The 17,978-nt window shown below is 43.1% G+C and overlaps 1 protein-coding gene across 2 annotated transcripts in view; it reads left to right on the forward strand.

Annotated features, from left to right (window-relative positions):
• Positions 1-3,067: 3,067 nt before the first annotated feature.
• Positions 3,068-17,978, forward strand: part of DRP2 (dystrophin related protein 2) — a 43,056-nt gene continuing 28,145 nt past the window's right edge. For both annotated transcript variants that reach the window (XM_010601384.3, XM_010601386.3), the window contains exons 1-2: positions 3,068-3,525; positions 15,368-15,544. In XM_010601384.3, the coding sequence (XP_010599686.1) occupies positions 15,437-15,544 (108 nt within the window). In that variant the 5' untranslated portion in view covers positions 3,068-3,525; positions 15,368-15,436. The remainder of the gene's footprint in view (positions 3,526-15,367; positions 15,545-17,978) is intronic.

Consider the following 17,978-nt stretch of genomic DNA (forward strand, 5'->3'; position numbering starts at 1 on the left):
ACTCGATGGCACTGGGTTTATACATCAGTCCACCATGAGTCAGAGCTGATTCAATGGCAACTAACAACAACTCACTTGGGACTCCTTCTTGGAAACAAAAGTCTGACCTCTAAGGTCCCTTGTATTTCTGACTTTCTAAAGGAAAGGGAAACAATTTGAGTAGAGGATATTGGCTTGAGAAAAGGAACAAAGGATAGAAAAACTATCCAGAGATTTCTTCTTCCCTAGTCACACTTGTCTCAATGACCTATCTAGGCCTAACATCTGATCAGACCACTGGTAGGTGAATGGAGGCAATTTAGTAAGGTGGTTAATCACATGGGTGTTGCCCAGAGAGATCTAGGTTTAAGTTTTAGCTCCATAGCTTACTAACTGTGTGACCTTGGGCAAGTCACTTAACCTCACTATGTTAGTGTCCTTATCTATAAAATGGGTAGTAATAGAAGCTATTTTGAAGTTGCCATGAGGATAAAATGAGCTAGTAATGAGGGCAAAGCACTTTAAATAGTACCTGTTGTTAGGTGCCATAGAGTTGATTTCGACTCATAGCAACCCCACATGACAGAGCAGAACTGCCCCACAGGGTCTTCTGGACTGTCGGGATCGGCTCAACGGCAACGGGTTTAACAGGTAATCTTTACAGGAGCAGATCACCAGGTCTTCCTCCTGTGGAGCCACCGGGTGGGTTCGAACCGCCAACCTTTCAGTTAACAGCTGAGTGCTTAACCGTTGCACTACCAGGGCTCCTTTTAAATATTGCCTGAAACAAAAGAAAATAGAACCCATTGCCATCAAGTTGATTCCAACTCCTGGCGACCCTAGCCTGTAGTAAAATGCTCAATAATGTTAGCCATTATTATTATAATCTAATATCCTAATTAAATCTAAGGCATTACTAGCTGATAATGGCTTAATGTTTTCTCTCTCATAGGTAATATTGTCATTTTCACAGAGGTCCTTCATGCCTTAACCAAAGGAAGAAGGGGGAGAGGTTTTATTCCACTATGATAGGGCCTATGGGAGAGAGATGTTTGGGTACAGGAGACCTTTTGTTGTACCCCTCAGAACAAACTCTGTGGGTTTATTTTGATGGAGGCTGGTACTGTATTTCTGGATCTACAGCCTGAATGCTTTCTCTTAAACTAGAAAAAGAAAAAAAAATCCGAAAACGAAACCTGTTGCCATCGAGTCGATTCTGACTCATAGTGACCCTATAGGACAGAGTAGAACTACCCCATCGGGTTTCCAAGGAGCACGTAGTGGATTCGAACTGCTGACCTTTTGGTTAGCAGCTGTAGCTCTTAACCAGGGTTTCCAGAAAAAGAAAAGTAGATTATTCAAAGTGCTCCTTTTGATGTGGACAAATCCAACTGCAGTCAAAGTGGGGAACACACCATTCTGTTCACTCTCCTTCCTCCTCCTCCTAGGCCTAGGGTGTGATGTTTCGAGGCATGCTGGTGAGCTGGTGCTGGGGTGAGCGGTGAGTCAGTTCCCCTGTGTTTGGTGCGTGTCTGTTGCAGTAGTTCTGTGTCTGTGCCAGCTCAAACAATTTCTCAGAATGTTCCCTCTGGTATTTCTCCTAGCCAAGTCCCCCTCCCCCCAAATCATTCCAAGTCAGTTGTAAAGGACTCCCAGGGTCCTGGGTCTGGATGGTGTTGGTACATCGTGCAAGCTGCCAGGGCTAGGACTGGGGCCGAGGTCTGAGCTAAGCTGGGTGGCTAAGAAATGCTCTGTTGAGGGTGTGTGTATTGAGAAGCTGGATGTACTTCCAAAAGTCCCTTCAGAAATCAAAGGCCCTTTCTGGGTCTGCTTGTAGGCCTGGCTGGTACTGCTTTGGCCAGGCAGGAGGGGCCACTCATGAAGCTCTGAAAGCCTAGCTTGGCTGGGAGGGGAAGCCATTTGGCTCTGATTTTGTTTGCTTGTTTTGAACAGGAGATCAGACATCTCTAAAGTTTTACTGAAATCACTAGCTTAAGTTTTTAAATTTTTATTTCAAACACACACACATATACGTAGCATAAAAAAAAAGACAACCAAACTCACTGCCATGGAGTCGAGTCTGATTCATAGTGACCCCATGTGTTACAGAGTAGACCTCCTCCATAGGGTTTCCTTGGCTGTAATCTTTACAGAAGATCACCAGGCCTTTCTTGTGTGGTACCATTGGGTAGTTTTGAACCACCAAACTTTAGGTTAGTAGTTGAATACAAACTGCGCTACCCAGGGACCATACACACTGGTTATTTCCTAGCTGTGGTTTTTCATAATAATAGTTTTCCATAATAATAACTGTAATAACTTTAGGCCAGTATTTTCAGTTCTAAATTCCAGTGCTATTAGAGCTTATAGAGTTTTTAGAGACCAGTCAGTGAAGGAAAGCAACTAACCCCAAACCAATCTGTTTCTCCCTCACACACACTCCACTCTCACGAAATGGAGGGAGGAAGGAAGGAAGGACGCTTCTCGTATCCTTTGCTCTGGCCTGGAGCTTCTAGGGTTTTGAGAACTAGTGTGTTTGTATAGGGGGCATGGGGGCTATTCACCCATCCATCCATTGGTTCGATTCATTCATTCAACAAATATTTATTAAGTAACCTATGTGCTGGGCACTCTGTAAAGGGCTATGATGCTCCCATCCCCTTAGTGGCCCCTCCCATATCTCTTGGGATGATTGGACCTCATATCTTCTTCTTTTCAACAGGGTGACAGTTCGAAGAGTAAAGGCTGGTATGGACAAAAAGAGGGAGGATGACTGGGGTAGCCATTGTGGACAGGCACAGAGGAGCCGTCTTAAGTCATTCAAGGTGCATTTTGCTTACCTCACGTGTTTGAGGCTTTTTCTACATGTAGATCTAACGTGGGGTGAAGACGAAACTTGAGGTTTACCTGGCAGACCGCCCTGGACCCAAGACTGTACCTTGGGCACCAATGACAATTCTAGAGCAGAGTGTTTCAACCCCCAACACAGAAACTAAATCCTGGACTGGCTACGGAGGGACCCCTGCCAGCTGCTGGCTCTGAAGTTGGCTTTGGCTCTGGGCTAGGTCTGTGTAAGTTGGGGCCCAGGCTTCTCGCTCAGCAGCTTACATTGATCTCCGGGGCTCTTTTGTCTCCTCCTCCCCAGTGGAAGCCTCTCCCCCTCTGCCTCTCAGGCTCTTCCGCTTTTCTCCTCTGCTTCTAATGAAATCTCCCAGAGCTGCCGAGGCTCTGGTAGTTTTACAAAACTGTCCTTGCTCTTTCTGTATTTGCCCAGTCAAGGGTATCTTTGGCTGAGGTCCGGAATGATGCTGTTAGTCTTGGTGATATGATTGCATAGCAACACAGAGCAGCTCCGTGAAGGGAGGAGGAGGAGGAGGAGAAGGAGAAGAAGGGCAGGGAGGTGGGAGAGACAGAGGGAGAGTGTGCATACAGCAGCTGTCGGCATCCCTGTCTCAGGGACTTCTTTGCTGATTCACAGAGGCAGCCCAGCCCTGGCCTGCCAGCTTCCAGCTGCCGCTTGCTTCTCAGACCTGACGGAATCAGAAGGTAGGCCACAGAGAAATGATTTCCAAGTCTCACCCTTGTTAGGCTGGCTGAAGGGAGGTGACTGAGGGAGGGGAAGCTCCAGAGGTACTGTGGTACTGTGCGAGTATATATGTGTGTGCCTATCTGCCTGCCTGCATGTGCCTTTAGGGGAAAACTTGCACTAAAAAATGCCCACAATGAAGTAGCCAACACTTGCATTCCTAAAGAAAAAAAGATGCCCGGGAATAGAAACTTAAACCAGTTTGGGAAACTGTGCTCTAAAAATGAGGAAGAGGAAGGTCCACGGTTTGCTTCTTTGAAGGGAGGGGGGTATGTATATATTTATTTTTGTTCTCAATGGTATGGTTTTTGTCCAAGGGATTTTCTGGAGGGAGAGAAGGGGAGGTAAGTGGAAAACATTGGCTGAAAAGGGAGGAGAGAAGAAATGTGGGACCTTGGAGCAGGTCCCCTGAACAAATGGGTATTCTGGTCAGCAGATAGGACACAAGAGCTCTCCCTCAAGTAAACCAGGCTCTGACATAAGAGCTGGGATGAAGGGCTCATCCTAATCTTTGGCATTTACCTCCTGGCTCAGTTCCTTTTTCCTGTTGACTTTCCCCCTGGTTTCCTTTCTACCCCCTGTAATCAGCGAGCATCTCTCCACTCTTGAGAGGAGTGCTTGGAGTGATTTAAATAGGGCTTACCTGTTTTGGAGTCATACATCTCATTTCCTTCTATTCTCCTTACGCTCCCCAGCATCAGGCCCAAGCACCCCAGCCTGGTAAGGGGGCCTGAGCCTGAATGGGCAGTGAGGTTTTTCTTTCCCTTGGTAGGCAGGTAGAGCCAGGCTTTAGGAGTGTTGGCTCTAAGCAGGTGGCTGGGCTGGGGCGGGGGCTGGGGTGGGGTAGAGAAGGAGGGACGTCATCAGCAGCAGCCGCCTGCTTTCATTGACAGCATGGTGCATGCTGCCTGGAAAAGAACACACTTTTCTCTTATGTTTGCTTTTTATTTTTCAAAAGAACAAAAGCCTTTAAAAAGCTCTATGTGTAGTTCACCTTAGCTCCTGACTTTTCCAGAGGAATCCTTGGTTCTAGATTAAAGATACATCATCTTTAAAAGGCCCTGAGGGAGCCACAATCCTCGGGAGATTTTCCCTCTAGGATTTGGGTGGGGAGATGGTTCCAGAGAATCTCAAGGCCTCCTAAGGCTATCTCCCTGAAAAGGCAATGCTGGAAATGTGGTGTCCTGTCCCTGGGTGGCCAGGGTCCCTGGGTGGCCCGGGTGGCCAGGCCTCTGCCCTGTAGTCCTCCTTCCTGCAAACTATTGTGGGGAGTGAAGGAACAGGAGAAGAGCTCCTTTTCCTATGAGACTTACACCCCCAGGCATTCAGCCCTAGCTAAGCAGCTCTGAGCTCTGGGGCAGAGCACCCTTCAGCCCTGCAATCACCTAAGGGAGAGGAGCATGGCTTGAAGCAGCTGACTTAGCCAAAGCCCAGAGCCAGATGCAGAAAGCACATCCGGGATACAGCACTGCTAACCAGAGATGCTCAGAAGTTTCTGATGTTGAATCGGCCACACTGTCAGATAGGATGGGCTCTCACTAATGAAGCCTGAGAAGATAGCCTTCTAAACTTATCAGGGACACTCACTTAAAGAAAACCCACTCTTTGGAAATTATACTATGAAGTGGGCATGCCCTCTTACAAAGGATTCCAAACACATCAACAACTAAAACAGCAAGTGAAATCAATCCTCCTAGGACAGACTTTACCAACCTGATGTTCCACGGAACACTGTTCTGAGGAGAGTGCTAATAGATTCTGTTTTCAAAAATAAGGAGTGGGAGCGAGGGTGGGATAATTCTGCAGTCCAGTAATTTTTTGGAAATGCTTCATAACTGAATTCGCCTCTTGGAGAGTTGGTCACAATGTAAGTATATGAAAGTCTCTGAGAAGCACTGCTGGAAATAAATATTTAATTTTGCTCAACTCAGTTTATCCCAAACTGATTTGACCAGGGAACACTTTTCTACATGGAAAACACTTTAGCATCTTGCAGACACAGTTCTGGGAAGTGCAGCTCAATAAATAAATAAGTAAATAAACAAGGAAGAAAGAGCTGGAAGAAATGGTCACATGAGAGAAACTTGTAAGTTAATGTAGTCCGATACCACATTTTTAAATATGGAAGAAAAAAAAAAACTGAGTGGTTAATCAAATTATTCTCCTAGCTGATGGGCGTCTGAGAGAGCAGAACACTTATCACCTGGTTCCCAGCTCTTTGCACCTGACTGCTGCTGCTCTAGCAGGCTCCTTCCCCTGAAACTAGGCCCAGGAAAATGAAGTAGGTTTAAGGGATAATCCTTGAATTTTGAGTGCAGCATTTGGATTTAATATAGTTCTTTTAGTCTTTTGTTATAGCTGAAAATTACCCATTTTTTTTCAGCATGGGATTTGTTTCTTTCTTTTAAAGAACGTTATGAAGTGTTTTGTACATCCAAAATTGTATAAAAAATAATACAGTGAATATCAGGGTACCCACTGCCTAGCTTAAAAAAATAAACATCACCAGTAGAGTCAAAACCCCCTTTCATGATTAAAGCTCCCTCCCTCTTTCTGAAGTAACCACTATTCTGGTTTTGATGTTTATTATTCCCATGTATTTATTTATACTTTTTCCACATATGCGTCTATAAACAACATATACTATTGTATTTTTTTAAAGGTTATATCAATGGTATATTGTATATATTCTTCTGCAACTTGCTTTTTTCTATTCGGTGGTATATTTGTGAAATTCATCCTTGAGTAATATGTCTCTAGTTCACTGTTTTTGCTATTGTATAGCATTTCATTTAATGAGTATACCACGATTTATTTATCCATTGCTGTTCATGGACAGTTAGGCCAATTTTTTTTTTTTTTTTGGCTATCGCAATTAGAGCTACTGTGGTTGTTCTTGTGTAGATCTTCTGATGTGACTATTTCTATTGAGTATATATCTCAGGTGGAATTGTTCCATGACAGGCTGTGAGCACTTCCACCTGTGAGAGATAGTATCCACTGACTCTCCACAGTGATTTACCAGCATCTTCTCCCACCATCAGTGTATGAACGTTTCAGATTTATTACATTCATTGGTTCTGGTTTTTTCAGTGGAAACCAAATTTTATTTCTCAAAACTGCTTGGGTGCTACCTTGTCAGGAACACATTTCATTGTTATCATTTGTCAATGAGGGGGCTGATCTAGGTGATCTCTCAGGTCCCTTCCAGCTCTGACAATCTGGGTCGCTATTCATTAAGTGGGGTACATCTGAAGCAGAACCTTGGTTTTTGGCGACATGGCAGGGATTGCTTTAAGCACTCATAACAAGGTTCGGTACCAAGGACATGTGTGCCTCCTCTCTGACTCCCATGCTGCCAGGCAGAAATCAGAGCTGTGAGAGCGTGGGCAGTCAGGCCGTATGTCACTTTGGACTCAGGAGAGGAATCTGTAGCCCAAGAAAGGACGTCTTTTTCCCATTGCTCTGTTCTTTCCTGAACCTCTCAAGATCTTAGAAAGCTTTCCTATTTCTTTCTTTTTTTATTGTATTTTAGTTGAAGTTTTATAGAGCAAATTAGTTTCTCATTAAACAATTAATATACATATTGTTTTGTGACATTGGTTGCCAACCCCACGACATGTCAACACTCTCCCCTACTTGACCTTGGGTTCCCCATTACCAGCTTTCCTGTCCCCTCCTGCCTTCTTGTCCTTGCCCCTGGGCTGGTATGCCTCTTTAGTCTCGTTTTGTTTTATGGGCCTGTCTAATCTTTGGCTGAAGGGTGAACCTCAGGAGTGACTTCATTACTGAGCTGAAAGGGTGTCCAGGGGCCATACTCTGAGGATTTCTCCAGTCTCTGTCAGGCCAGTATGTCCAGTCGTTTTTTATGAGTTAGAATTTTGTTCTACATTTGTCTCAAGCTCTGTCCAGGACCCTCTATTGTGACCCCTGTCAGAGCAGTTGGTGGTGGTAGCCAGGCACCATCTAGTTGTGCTGGACTCAGTCTGGCGGAGGCTGTAGTACTTGTAGTTCCTTAGTCATTTGGACTAATCAGAAAGCTTCCCTATTTCTTGACTTTGCCCCTTAAGAATCACAAATGCTTGTAGCGGAAAAAAAAAAATCCAATATAGGAAGACTCAATGCTCAGGGGACACTGAGCTTCTGTTAAGCCGACAGTATAATTTGGGAATGGATACGGGTGATGGTTGAACAACCTGAAGAACACAATTAATGTCACTTAATCGTTTATGTGAAGATTGTTGAAATGGCAAATGTCTTGTTACATATATATTACCACACACAGGAACATACACCACACACACAGACCAAAAAAAAAAAAAAAAAATCCAGAACAAAAGTAAAAGGAGGATCCCCTTTCATACAATTCCCCAGAAGTAATGGTGACAAACAGTTTGGTGGGCACCCTTCCAGGCTGTCCTTCTGTGCATAAACACACGTAGATTTTTTAAAATGTTTTTACAAAATTGGGATTCTATTAGACATACTAATCGGACATTTGTTTTCTTTTACCTAAGATACGTATCTTTGACATCTGTTCAAATCAGTGCACAGAGATCCAACTCATTCTGTTAATCTGCTTACATAGTAATCCATTGTGTGAGTGTCCACAATAATGGATAACGTCTGAGTAGTCACTAAATGCCAGAAACTATGACTTAACTCCTTGTCATAATGCTGCTAAGTTGGTCTTTTTGTTATCCCTGTTTTACAGATGTACGAACTGATGCACAGCAAGGTTAGAGAGCTTATCCATATCTGTGCTGATAAGTGCCAGAGCCAGGATGCAAACCCAAGCGTCCTGGCTCAAAGCCTGTGTCTTAAATGATCATGCCATGCTGCCTCTCTGACGTAGTCCACTTAACTGTCCCCTATTGATGGACGTTTGAATAGATTGCAGATTTTTGCTCTTGCAGACAATGCCGCGGTGAAAATTCTTGTCCAATTCTGCAAGTATTTCTGTAGGATAGGTTCCTAGACTTCTCTGGTTTTCAGGTAGGAAGAGCGTATTCATTCATTTAAAAAACATTTATTGAACGATAGGAAACGAGCCCAGGGCAGAAATGGGGAGAGTGCTGACACATTTTGGGGAATGCAACCGATGTCATGGAACACTTTATGTATAAACTATAAACGGGAAACTAATTTGTTCTGTAAACTTTTACCTAAACCAGGATAAAAATTTTTAAAAAGTATTTAAAATGGAAAAAAAATTATTGATCTCTAAGCTCTGGGGGGGAGTTCCTGAATGATGTAAACAGTTAAGTGCTTGACTGCTAGCCAAAAGGTTGACGATTCAAACCCATCCAGAGGTGCCTTGGAAGACAGACCTGGCTATCTGCTTCTGAAAGGTCACAGCCTTGAAAACCCTGTGGTGCAGTTCTATTCTGCAAACATGGGTCTACCATGAGTTGGAATCGATTTGGAGGCAACTAACAACAACAACAAGGCACTGGGGAAGTTCTGAGCTCAAACTAAGAGTTGACTGGAATTTTGCCTCTCGGATGCCCTAGAATGATCGTCTAAGTGCTCCACAGGGTTTGTATCTTGTCGTTTCCTAACTGCTTCTATCTTTGCCTAGTAGCCCAAGTAAAAAACCTCCACTTGCTAGGGATCGATGAGTACAATGCCTCACAGCCTGGGTTCTAGAATTTACAGAGGCAGAGTAGTATAATGGTGAAGAACATGTATTATGGGACACAACTGCCTGAGTTAATGTACAAAGTACTCACCTAACATATATAAAACCTGGAATACAGTAAGTCTTAACTCTTATTATTTGTCTGTGGAAAAGCTGCCACAATGATCTTCACATGCACAGTTTAGTTCATCATGTTCAACCATCACCCTTAAAGACCTCCATGGCATTTTGGTGGAGAATGGGGGTGGAGGGAAGAAATAACTGTTTGATTTTTTTTTTTATTAGGTGATATATTCACATGGGAAACCTTGGTTGCATAGTGGTTAAGTGCTACGGCTGCTAACCAAGAGGTCAGCAGTTCGAATCCACCAGGCGCTCCTTGGAAACTCTATGGGGCAGTTCTACTCTGTCCTATAGGGTCGCTATGAGTCAGAATCGACTTGACGGCACTGGGTTTGGGGTTTTTTTGGTTATATTCACATGGTTCAAAATTCAAAAGGTACAAAATTATATTCAGCAAAAAGTATATCCCTTATCTGGTAACCTGGGGCTTTTGGAGGTGTGAGTAATCATTCTCTTTCTCAACCTGGATGGTGATTATATGAGGGTTTACTTTATAATAACTCAGTATACCTTACATATATTTTTGGGGGGGATTTTTGTGAGTAAATTATGTTCTCATTTTATAAAAAGGGGAAAAAATCCCGAAGGACTAGAGGGAATTCTCCCACTCTTCTCTATTAGGCAATTAGTTCCCTTCTGCAAAGGCAGCCAATGTTAACAAGTTTTGTATACTTCCAAAGATATTTTATTGTGTATATAAGCCCATATTTTCCTTTTCAAAAACATAAATGTAGACTAAACATCTTGGGTTTTTTTATTGTTATTTTCTTAAAATATATCTTATAAGATTGTTCCATATTAGTACCTAAAGAGTTCTGTATTTTTTTTATGGCTGTATAGAATTCCATTGTATTGACCCCCCCATTATTTATTTAACCAACCCCCTACTAATGGACATGTAGATTGTTTGCATTTTTTTTTGCCACTTCAAGCTTTGCTTCAAATGCTACCGTTGTGCATACATCATTTCACACAAATGCAAGTGGATCTGTATATCCAAGGCCTTTCTTTCTTTACCTACAAGTCAAATCAGGAATAATTCACTGAGCGTCTGCCCTGTGCCCAGCACTGTGTTACAAATATGTGGGATATAAATAAATATCAGGCTTGGACCTTGTCCCTCCTGAGCCAACAATCTAGCTTTGATGCTGGAATCCTGGTATTTCCCAAGTACTTTTAAAGCTTTTATCTCTGCCCAAGAGGAAAGATGTCTTCCTGCTAACTCCTCCTGGAGGGCCTGGGTATAACTTTGAGGACCAGGAAAAGAATATTCCTAGTGGTGAAAAGACACAGCTTTGGTGTCTAGTAGAATTCCTGGGGGAGAGCACAGGCATCCTCCATGCTACTTCACATGTCTGAATCTTCTTTCTCAAACTCAGCTCGAAAGCATCTCTTCCATGAATACATGTTAACTTCCTCCTACCGGAAGTGAACACTTCCTCCTCTGTGATGTCTCCTAGCATGATGTGTGCATCTCACACTGGGTATCAATCACTTTCTCCCTTAAATTATACTTTTTTGTTTGTTTGTTTATCTGACTTATTTCTTACACTTGACTGGTTAGGGATCAAGTCTGATTCATCTTCAATTCCTTACAGCCTCTGTAAAATTAAAAGGCAGACTAGGAGGAGAATCCTTATGCCCAGGTGGTATTTTGAGACAGGATGCTGATAAATAGAGAGACAGAAGAATCTACATGTGGAATAAAGAGCCCTGACCCAGGAATCAGGAGGCCTGTGTTCAATTGTTTCTCAGCATCTTCACCTGTAAAATGAGATCATATTTCTTTTCTTTTTTTTTTTTTTTTGTGCTTTAGGTGAAAGTTTACAGCACAAATTACTCATTCAAAAATGTATACACGAAGTGCTTTGTGACATTGGTTGCAATCTCTGCAATGTGTCAGCACTCTCCCCTTTTCCACCTCAGGTTCCTCGTGTCCATTCATCCAGTTTTCCTGCCCCTTCCTGCTTTCTTGCTTTTGCGTTTGGGCAGGTGTTGCCCATTTGGCCTCATTTACTTGATTGAACTATGAAGCACATTCCTCACGTGTATTATTGTTTGTTTTATAGACTTGTCCAACCTTTGGCTGAAAGGTGGACTTGGAGAGTGGCTCCAGTTCTGAGTTAGCAGGGTGTCCGGAGGCCACAGTCCTGGGGTTTCCTCCAGTCTCTGTCAGACCAGTAAATCTGATCTTTTTTGGTGTAGGATCATAATTCTTGCTGGGATAGCCTTACAAGGTTGCACTGAAGATTAGGTAAAACAGTAGCTTCAAAAGCATGCTATACAGAGAATGATAGCATTTTGGTGCTTGGCAACCCTTAAACACAATCTAGTTGAGTTTTAATACTTTCCAGATTAGCAAATTAAGTCCTAGAGAGGTGAAGTGACTTGAGGTCACAGTCAGCAGCAAAATCTGAAAATAGCAGGAACAGAATAAGCTTATTCCTTTTCTGTCTGCATTGGGGTTAGAAGGTCTGAATTTTTTTGACTCTTGGGTTTATTTTATTTTATTTTTGCTTTGTGAAGCATCCATCAGGCATCAGGTCAGTGGAGGAATAAGAAGAAAGAGGTTAATCTGTAAAGAAGTGAATCTCAAAAGAGGAAGAAAGAGATAGTTCATAAAAATGTGGGAAAAAAAGATTAAGCATCTCTAGTAATTAAGGAAATGCAAAATAATTCTCAGGATGCCATTTTCCCTTATAAAATTGGCAAAGATCATTTAAAATAATAATATTTAATGTTGGCAAGTGTGCTGGGAAACTGGCACTCTCATACACTGATGTGGGGGGTATAAATTGGTGTAGCTTTTTTCTAGAGCAATTTAGAAATGTGTCACAAGCCTGAAATTGGTTCATACCCCTTGGTCTGGGAACCTCCTTTCTAGGAAATAATTCTAAGGCAAGAATCATAAATATGCCTAAGGATGTTCGTTGCATTGTGACTTATAAAACAGAAGAGCTGTAAACAAAGGTCTAATTGGTAAAATAAATAATCATATATCCAGTCAATGGAATGATATACAACAATGGTTACAGTTAACATTTATTGTGCCGTGCTCTATTGCCAGACACTGTGCTAAGTTATTTAAATGCATCATTAACTTTAATCGTTAGCACAATGCAATGAGGGTGGTATCATTGTTATCCCCATTTAGCAGATGAGGACACTGAGGCTCAGAGAGGTTAACTTGTCCCAGGCCACACTGCTACTGGGATGAATAGTGTGGATTTGACTCTAGGTCTGTCTGACTCTGGAGTGCACGCCCTCAACCACTATACTCTAGCACTTATGCACCCGCTAGAAATGGTGTTTTAGAGGAAAATTTAATGACATTCTAAAATGACCATGCTATAATGGCAAGTGAAAACAGCAGACTACAAAATGATGTATATCATATGATGGTTTTATTTAAAAAGTAAATGTATGTATTTTTCATAGAAGAACTACTGTAAGGCTTTACACCTGGTAGTAATGGTTACTTCTGGGTGGTGGCATTATAGTTGATCTTTCTTTTTATCTTTATGACTGTATTTTCCAATTTTTCTATGAAGGACTTGTATTACTTGTGTAATCAGCAAAAGTAAAAATGAATGTAAAAACAGGTCTGCAAGCAAGCCTTTAAATTTTTTTTTTAATTTTGTTGTTGTTGTTGAAAATATACACATCAAAACATATACCAAATCAACCCTTTCTACAGGTACAGCTGAGTGACATTGATTACATTCTTCGAGCCGTGCAACCATTCTCACCCTCCTTTTCTGAGCTGTCCCTCTATCACTAATATAAACTCCCAGAAACAAGCCTTTTGTAGCCGTTATCAATACTTGATGTCCATACCAATACTTCATTTTTTATGTGCGTGACTAAGTCTTTCACGCTGGTCTCTGATCAGCGATGAATCATCTTTTTAACCATTCTTGGGAATCTCTTTGAGAATAAGAAGCTATGTCATCCTTAGGGGCTTTGTCTACAACGAAGTGTCCTTCAGCTGATCTGTAACAGTCACCAGTCTTTGGACCATGGGACCACTGAGGAGGAAGGAAGGGTCCTTAATGCAAGGAGTCCACAGATCTTTAAATGTATAAATATTTTTCTCAATCTGTAGGTACTAAAAGTACAGCTACTATCATGACTATGAGTGAGGTGAGAATTTTTTTTTTAATCTTAAGGAGGGGCCCTTATGCCTAAAATGTTGAGAACCACTGGAATAGAGTCTAAAAATGGTGGCTATTTAATCATTAGCATCAGGAATCAAAGATGCTCAGTTACTGCCCATTGGATCAGGTTTGCATGACTTTGCCTAGCACTAAAAGATACCACCTTTATCATTTGCAAACATCACCTTTGATACCCATTCTCATCACACTTGAGTACATTTATGAAACTGTCGATTGGTTTCACTATCTTTCGTTTTCTAAACTTAGCTCCTAAAATCTAAAGCTGAACCTATTTCAAGAATAACTTATTATGCAACACTACCCTCACCCCCCACCACACCAGATTTGCTCCTTTTCCCTTCTTCCCTACCATTCTGTTGGCAACATTATCCAGTGAGGTTCCCCAATTAGAAAGCTTTGACTTCTTCACCTCCTTCATCCTTCACATGCAATTGATCACCAAGCCCAATACATTTTAGCCCTTCCCTGTATCTCAAATCCACGCTCTTTACTCCATCCTCACTGCAACTGCCTGGATATTATAACAACTTCTTAATGGATTATTCCCTTGAGAGAATCACTCCACATGGAAGCCAGAGGGCTCCTTCTAAAATGCAAAGCTAATCAAGTCACTCCTCTGCTTAAAATCTTCAATGCCTCCCCAGTGTCTGCAAGATAAAGCCTAGAATGTTCTGCTTTGCATTCAAGGCATGAAAAATCTGGCCACAGTCTCATTTTTCAGCCTCATCTCCTGCTGCTCCTCACAAGGCACCCACCTTATAGTCTGGTTGTACTGAACACACCATACATCTTATTTTCATACTATTTGGAATGTTCCTTTTTTTTTTAATCATCTCTGCCTAATTAACAATCCAATTTCTCTTTCATGACTCACCTCAAACTTATTTCCACTAGGGAAACCTTTCCTGGCATTCCCAGGTAGAACTAACCTTTCCCTCATTTGTCCCTTTGATCCATCCCGTAAATACTTCTGCTATTAATGCAAGATACACTTTATTTTTTTCCATGCCTGTTCTCTCTCAGAAGCAGACACCATGTCTTTTTCATCTCTGTGTCTCCTAAACTCTAGCCATACTGAACTCACTGTTCTCTGAATATGCTATGCCTTTCTGTGACATTTGCCTTTGCACAGGGGGAGTCTTTTTTCCTGAAATGCCCTTCTCCTCTTCTCTGCATGTGCAAACATCTACTCATCCTTCAAGACTCAGCTCAAACCCAATCTCTCTGAAACATTTGCACAATCTGAAACAAAGTTAATTGTTCACCACTCTGTGTTTCCCTGGCCTTCTGGCCAAACCTCAGTTGTAACATTTGCCACGTAAGCATTTTATTATAGCCATCAGCTTACGTGACTACTTCTCTTCCCCCCTTCTTGCCAGGTTGTGAGCTTTCAGACAGCAGGGATGTTTTATTTATCATCATTTGTTTCTAGCACAAAGCACAGTAGGTAAACAATAGACACTCCCTTAATAAGTAATTAAATAAAGCCCTTTGTGGTGTATAAGGAGCCACGGTGGCTTAACAATTGGATTGTTAAGTGCTCAGCTGCTAACCCAATGTTAACCCAATGGCTCCATGGGAGAAAAGAGCTGCAGGTCTGCTCCCGAAAAGATTATAGCCTAGAAAACCTGGGGCGGTTCTACTCTGACAAACTGGGTCGCTATGAGTCAAAAATTGACTCAACGGCACCTAACAACAAGAAACAACAATGGTACGTGGTGGCCTGGGCAAAACTATTCGGTAGGTCAGTAAGCTTTGACGGCCTATTTACATAACTAGTCAAGGCTCCTCTGGCTAAGTGCTGGGCTCAAAGGCCTTTTCTAGGTCTTGACTCTAAATCTCTCCTTGTTACTCTTCCAGGTGCTTATGCTCAACAGTGGGTACACTGCCCATGCTCACCCCCCATGAGCCTTGGTTCTGATACAACCTATGGTCATGCAGGGATGCCCTTACACCCTCCCACGATGTCATGAGTGGCGGGCAGTTGACCAATTCCATCACAGAAGCAGCCTCAGAAGTTCTTGCCCCCAGCCTCAGGTAAGAGACCTATAACAAAAGACATACCTGTGGAGAAAGTATCTGTGTGGGTTCTTATAGGTATCCATGTTTCCTGAGGCTCAGTGATACTCTTTGTATACATGGATCCATTTGGATAGCATGAGGCTTCCTTCTGGCCCATGTCTTATCACTCTTGAGGCCTTCTATGGCGGGGGACATGTTGAAAGGAAGGCTGTTGGGCTTGGCAATCCAAAGGACCCACTATGGCTGAGGGGGGCTGGTTCCATGTTAACTTCCCAAGGTGTACAGATCTGGGGAGGTGCCATAAGAAGGTGATCATTTAGGGCAAGACATAGGACAGAGAAGGACCTTCGCTTGCCTTCTCTGTGTCATACCTCACATTCTGCAGGTATAGCTTTCCTTCCATCAGCTCTTCCTCTCATGTCCCTAGTCTCAGTCACAGCTCCTGGCTCAACCTCAGTAAGCATTCCCTGAGCTTCATACCTACCTTTCTCCTCACTCTTCTCTCTTAGGATGTGGAGTGGTGATGGTGGTGGTGGTGGTGATGGTGTGTGTTCATGCCTGTGCATGTTGCTAGGGTGGGTGGGAAGGGGAAGGTGTTAGAGGATATGTGAGAAGCAGTAATCTCAAGAGGACAACCCCCTTTCCTGACAATGAAGACAGTTCACAGGAAAGTTGACTGGAGAAGGGAGAAGCATAGCATATTTTGAGTTGCCCTACAATACTTTGGGATCCAGAAGCCATGGGAGTGTGAGAAAGCAATGTGTTCCCTAGTGCCTCACAGATGCGACTACAGTGCTGAGTCACTGCTGGGGCTGCAGGCGGCAACTAAATATACAGGGAAAAGGAAGGGAGGGAGGAAGGCAGTGGGGATGGAGGATGCGGGTGCTGGTGAACCGGTGTTCAGGAAAATAATGAGGGAAAGTCAAAGTCTTGAGAGCCTTGGGGGTCAGAGGTAAGGTCCCCTGAGCTGTTTTCCCACATCTAACCGGGGAAAAATTATTGCCTCTTACATATTCTCTAAGCCAGGGTCAACTCTCGAGTCCGCCCGTGTACCCACCCCTTCTCCACATTGGGGCTTTAGTAGCGTCAAGGGATTGAGAAGTCTGGGCCCTCCAAAAGGCTTGCCCTACTCCCTGCCCCCTGCTAAGCTTTACCACCTAGGCAAGGGTTCCTAAGGGCTTCATCTTGTGATTGAGAATGGTAAGGTCCCTCCCTTCCTCTCTGCCACTATTCACTTTTCCTTCCTTCCCCGCTGCCCTGACTTTGTCTCAAAGGTTCAAGAGATGGGCAGATGGCCCTGCGGGGAGTAGGGAGTGAGAGGCAAACATCTTGGCTGTAAAAGCCAGAAGTAAAAGGCAACTAATTGGGAAAGGAAAAAAAAAATGATTACTATTCATTATTTGCAACCCTGGCGGTCCAATCGTTTAAGCACTTGGCTGCTAACCTAAAGGTTGGTGGTTTGAATCCACCCAATGGCTCCTCAGTAGAAAGATCTGGCAATATGCTCCCATCAAGATTACAGCCTAGACCCATAAAACAAAATGAGACTAAAGGGGCACACCAGCCCAGGGACAAGGACTAGAAGTCAGGAGGGGACAGGAAAGCTGGTAACAGGGAATACAAGATTGAGAAGGGAGAGTGTTGACATGTCATGAGGTTGGTAACCAATGTCACAAAACAAGATGTGCACTAATTATTTAATGAGAAGCTAGTTTGTTCTATAAATCTTCATCTAAAGTACAATTTTAAGAAAAGACAACAGTCTAGAAAACCCTATGGAGCTGTTCTACTCTGTCATATGGAGTCACTATGAGTAGAAATTGCTTGACAGCTTCTAACAATAACAACATTGGCTCTGCCAGTTGGGACTTGTGAGTTTAAGGGGGAAAGAAAAGAGGAAGCACAGTGGTGGAGAATAGTATGAAAGCTAGGTGGGAGTCAGAAAACTAAGAAGAAGGCTGGAAGGAATGAAAGGCTAACCAGAGCCAGGACAGCTTGGTTGTGGCTAGGTCACAAGGGGGCTGTTTCTAACTCTGGTGCATTCCCAGTCCAAAGGACTCCACAAGACTGGCTTGAGCCCAATAATCCCAGCCTAAAACAAAAAAAAAAATTTTAAGTGAAGCTATAGCCCTGAGATAGAGCCACTCCCCTCTCTTGGCCTGCCATCCCTGCCATCCCCCATCCACCACAGTTGGCTCCACCTCGGACCCCCAAAAAGGGTCAGGCAGCTGTTCCAACTATTCCTGTAGGTGGGCCCCAGCATGGAAACAATGTGGAACTGTGGAAAACTCAGAAGGCTCTGTGGGAGATAAATGAGGATGAGAACAGAACCCTTTTTGGTAAAGATGAAGTGTTTTCCCTCAGTGCTGAGGGGTGGGGGCCCAGCTCTGGAATGTTAACCTTTGCCCAGGCAAGTCTGTTAGAGAAGGAGAAGAGAGGCCACTTCTAG

The sequence above is a fragment of the Loxodonta africana genome, chromosome X, assembly GCF_030014295.1.
Source record: "Loxodonta africana isolate mLoxAfr1 chromosome X, mLoxAfr1.hap2, whole genome shotgun sequence".
NCBI lineage: Eukaryota > Metazoa > Chordata > Mammalia > Proboscidea > Elephantidae > Loxodonta > Loxodonta africana.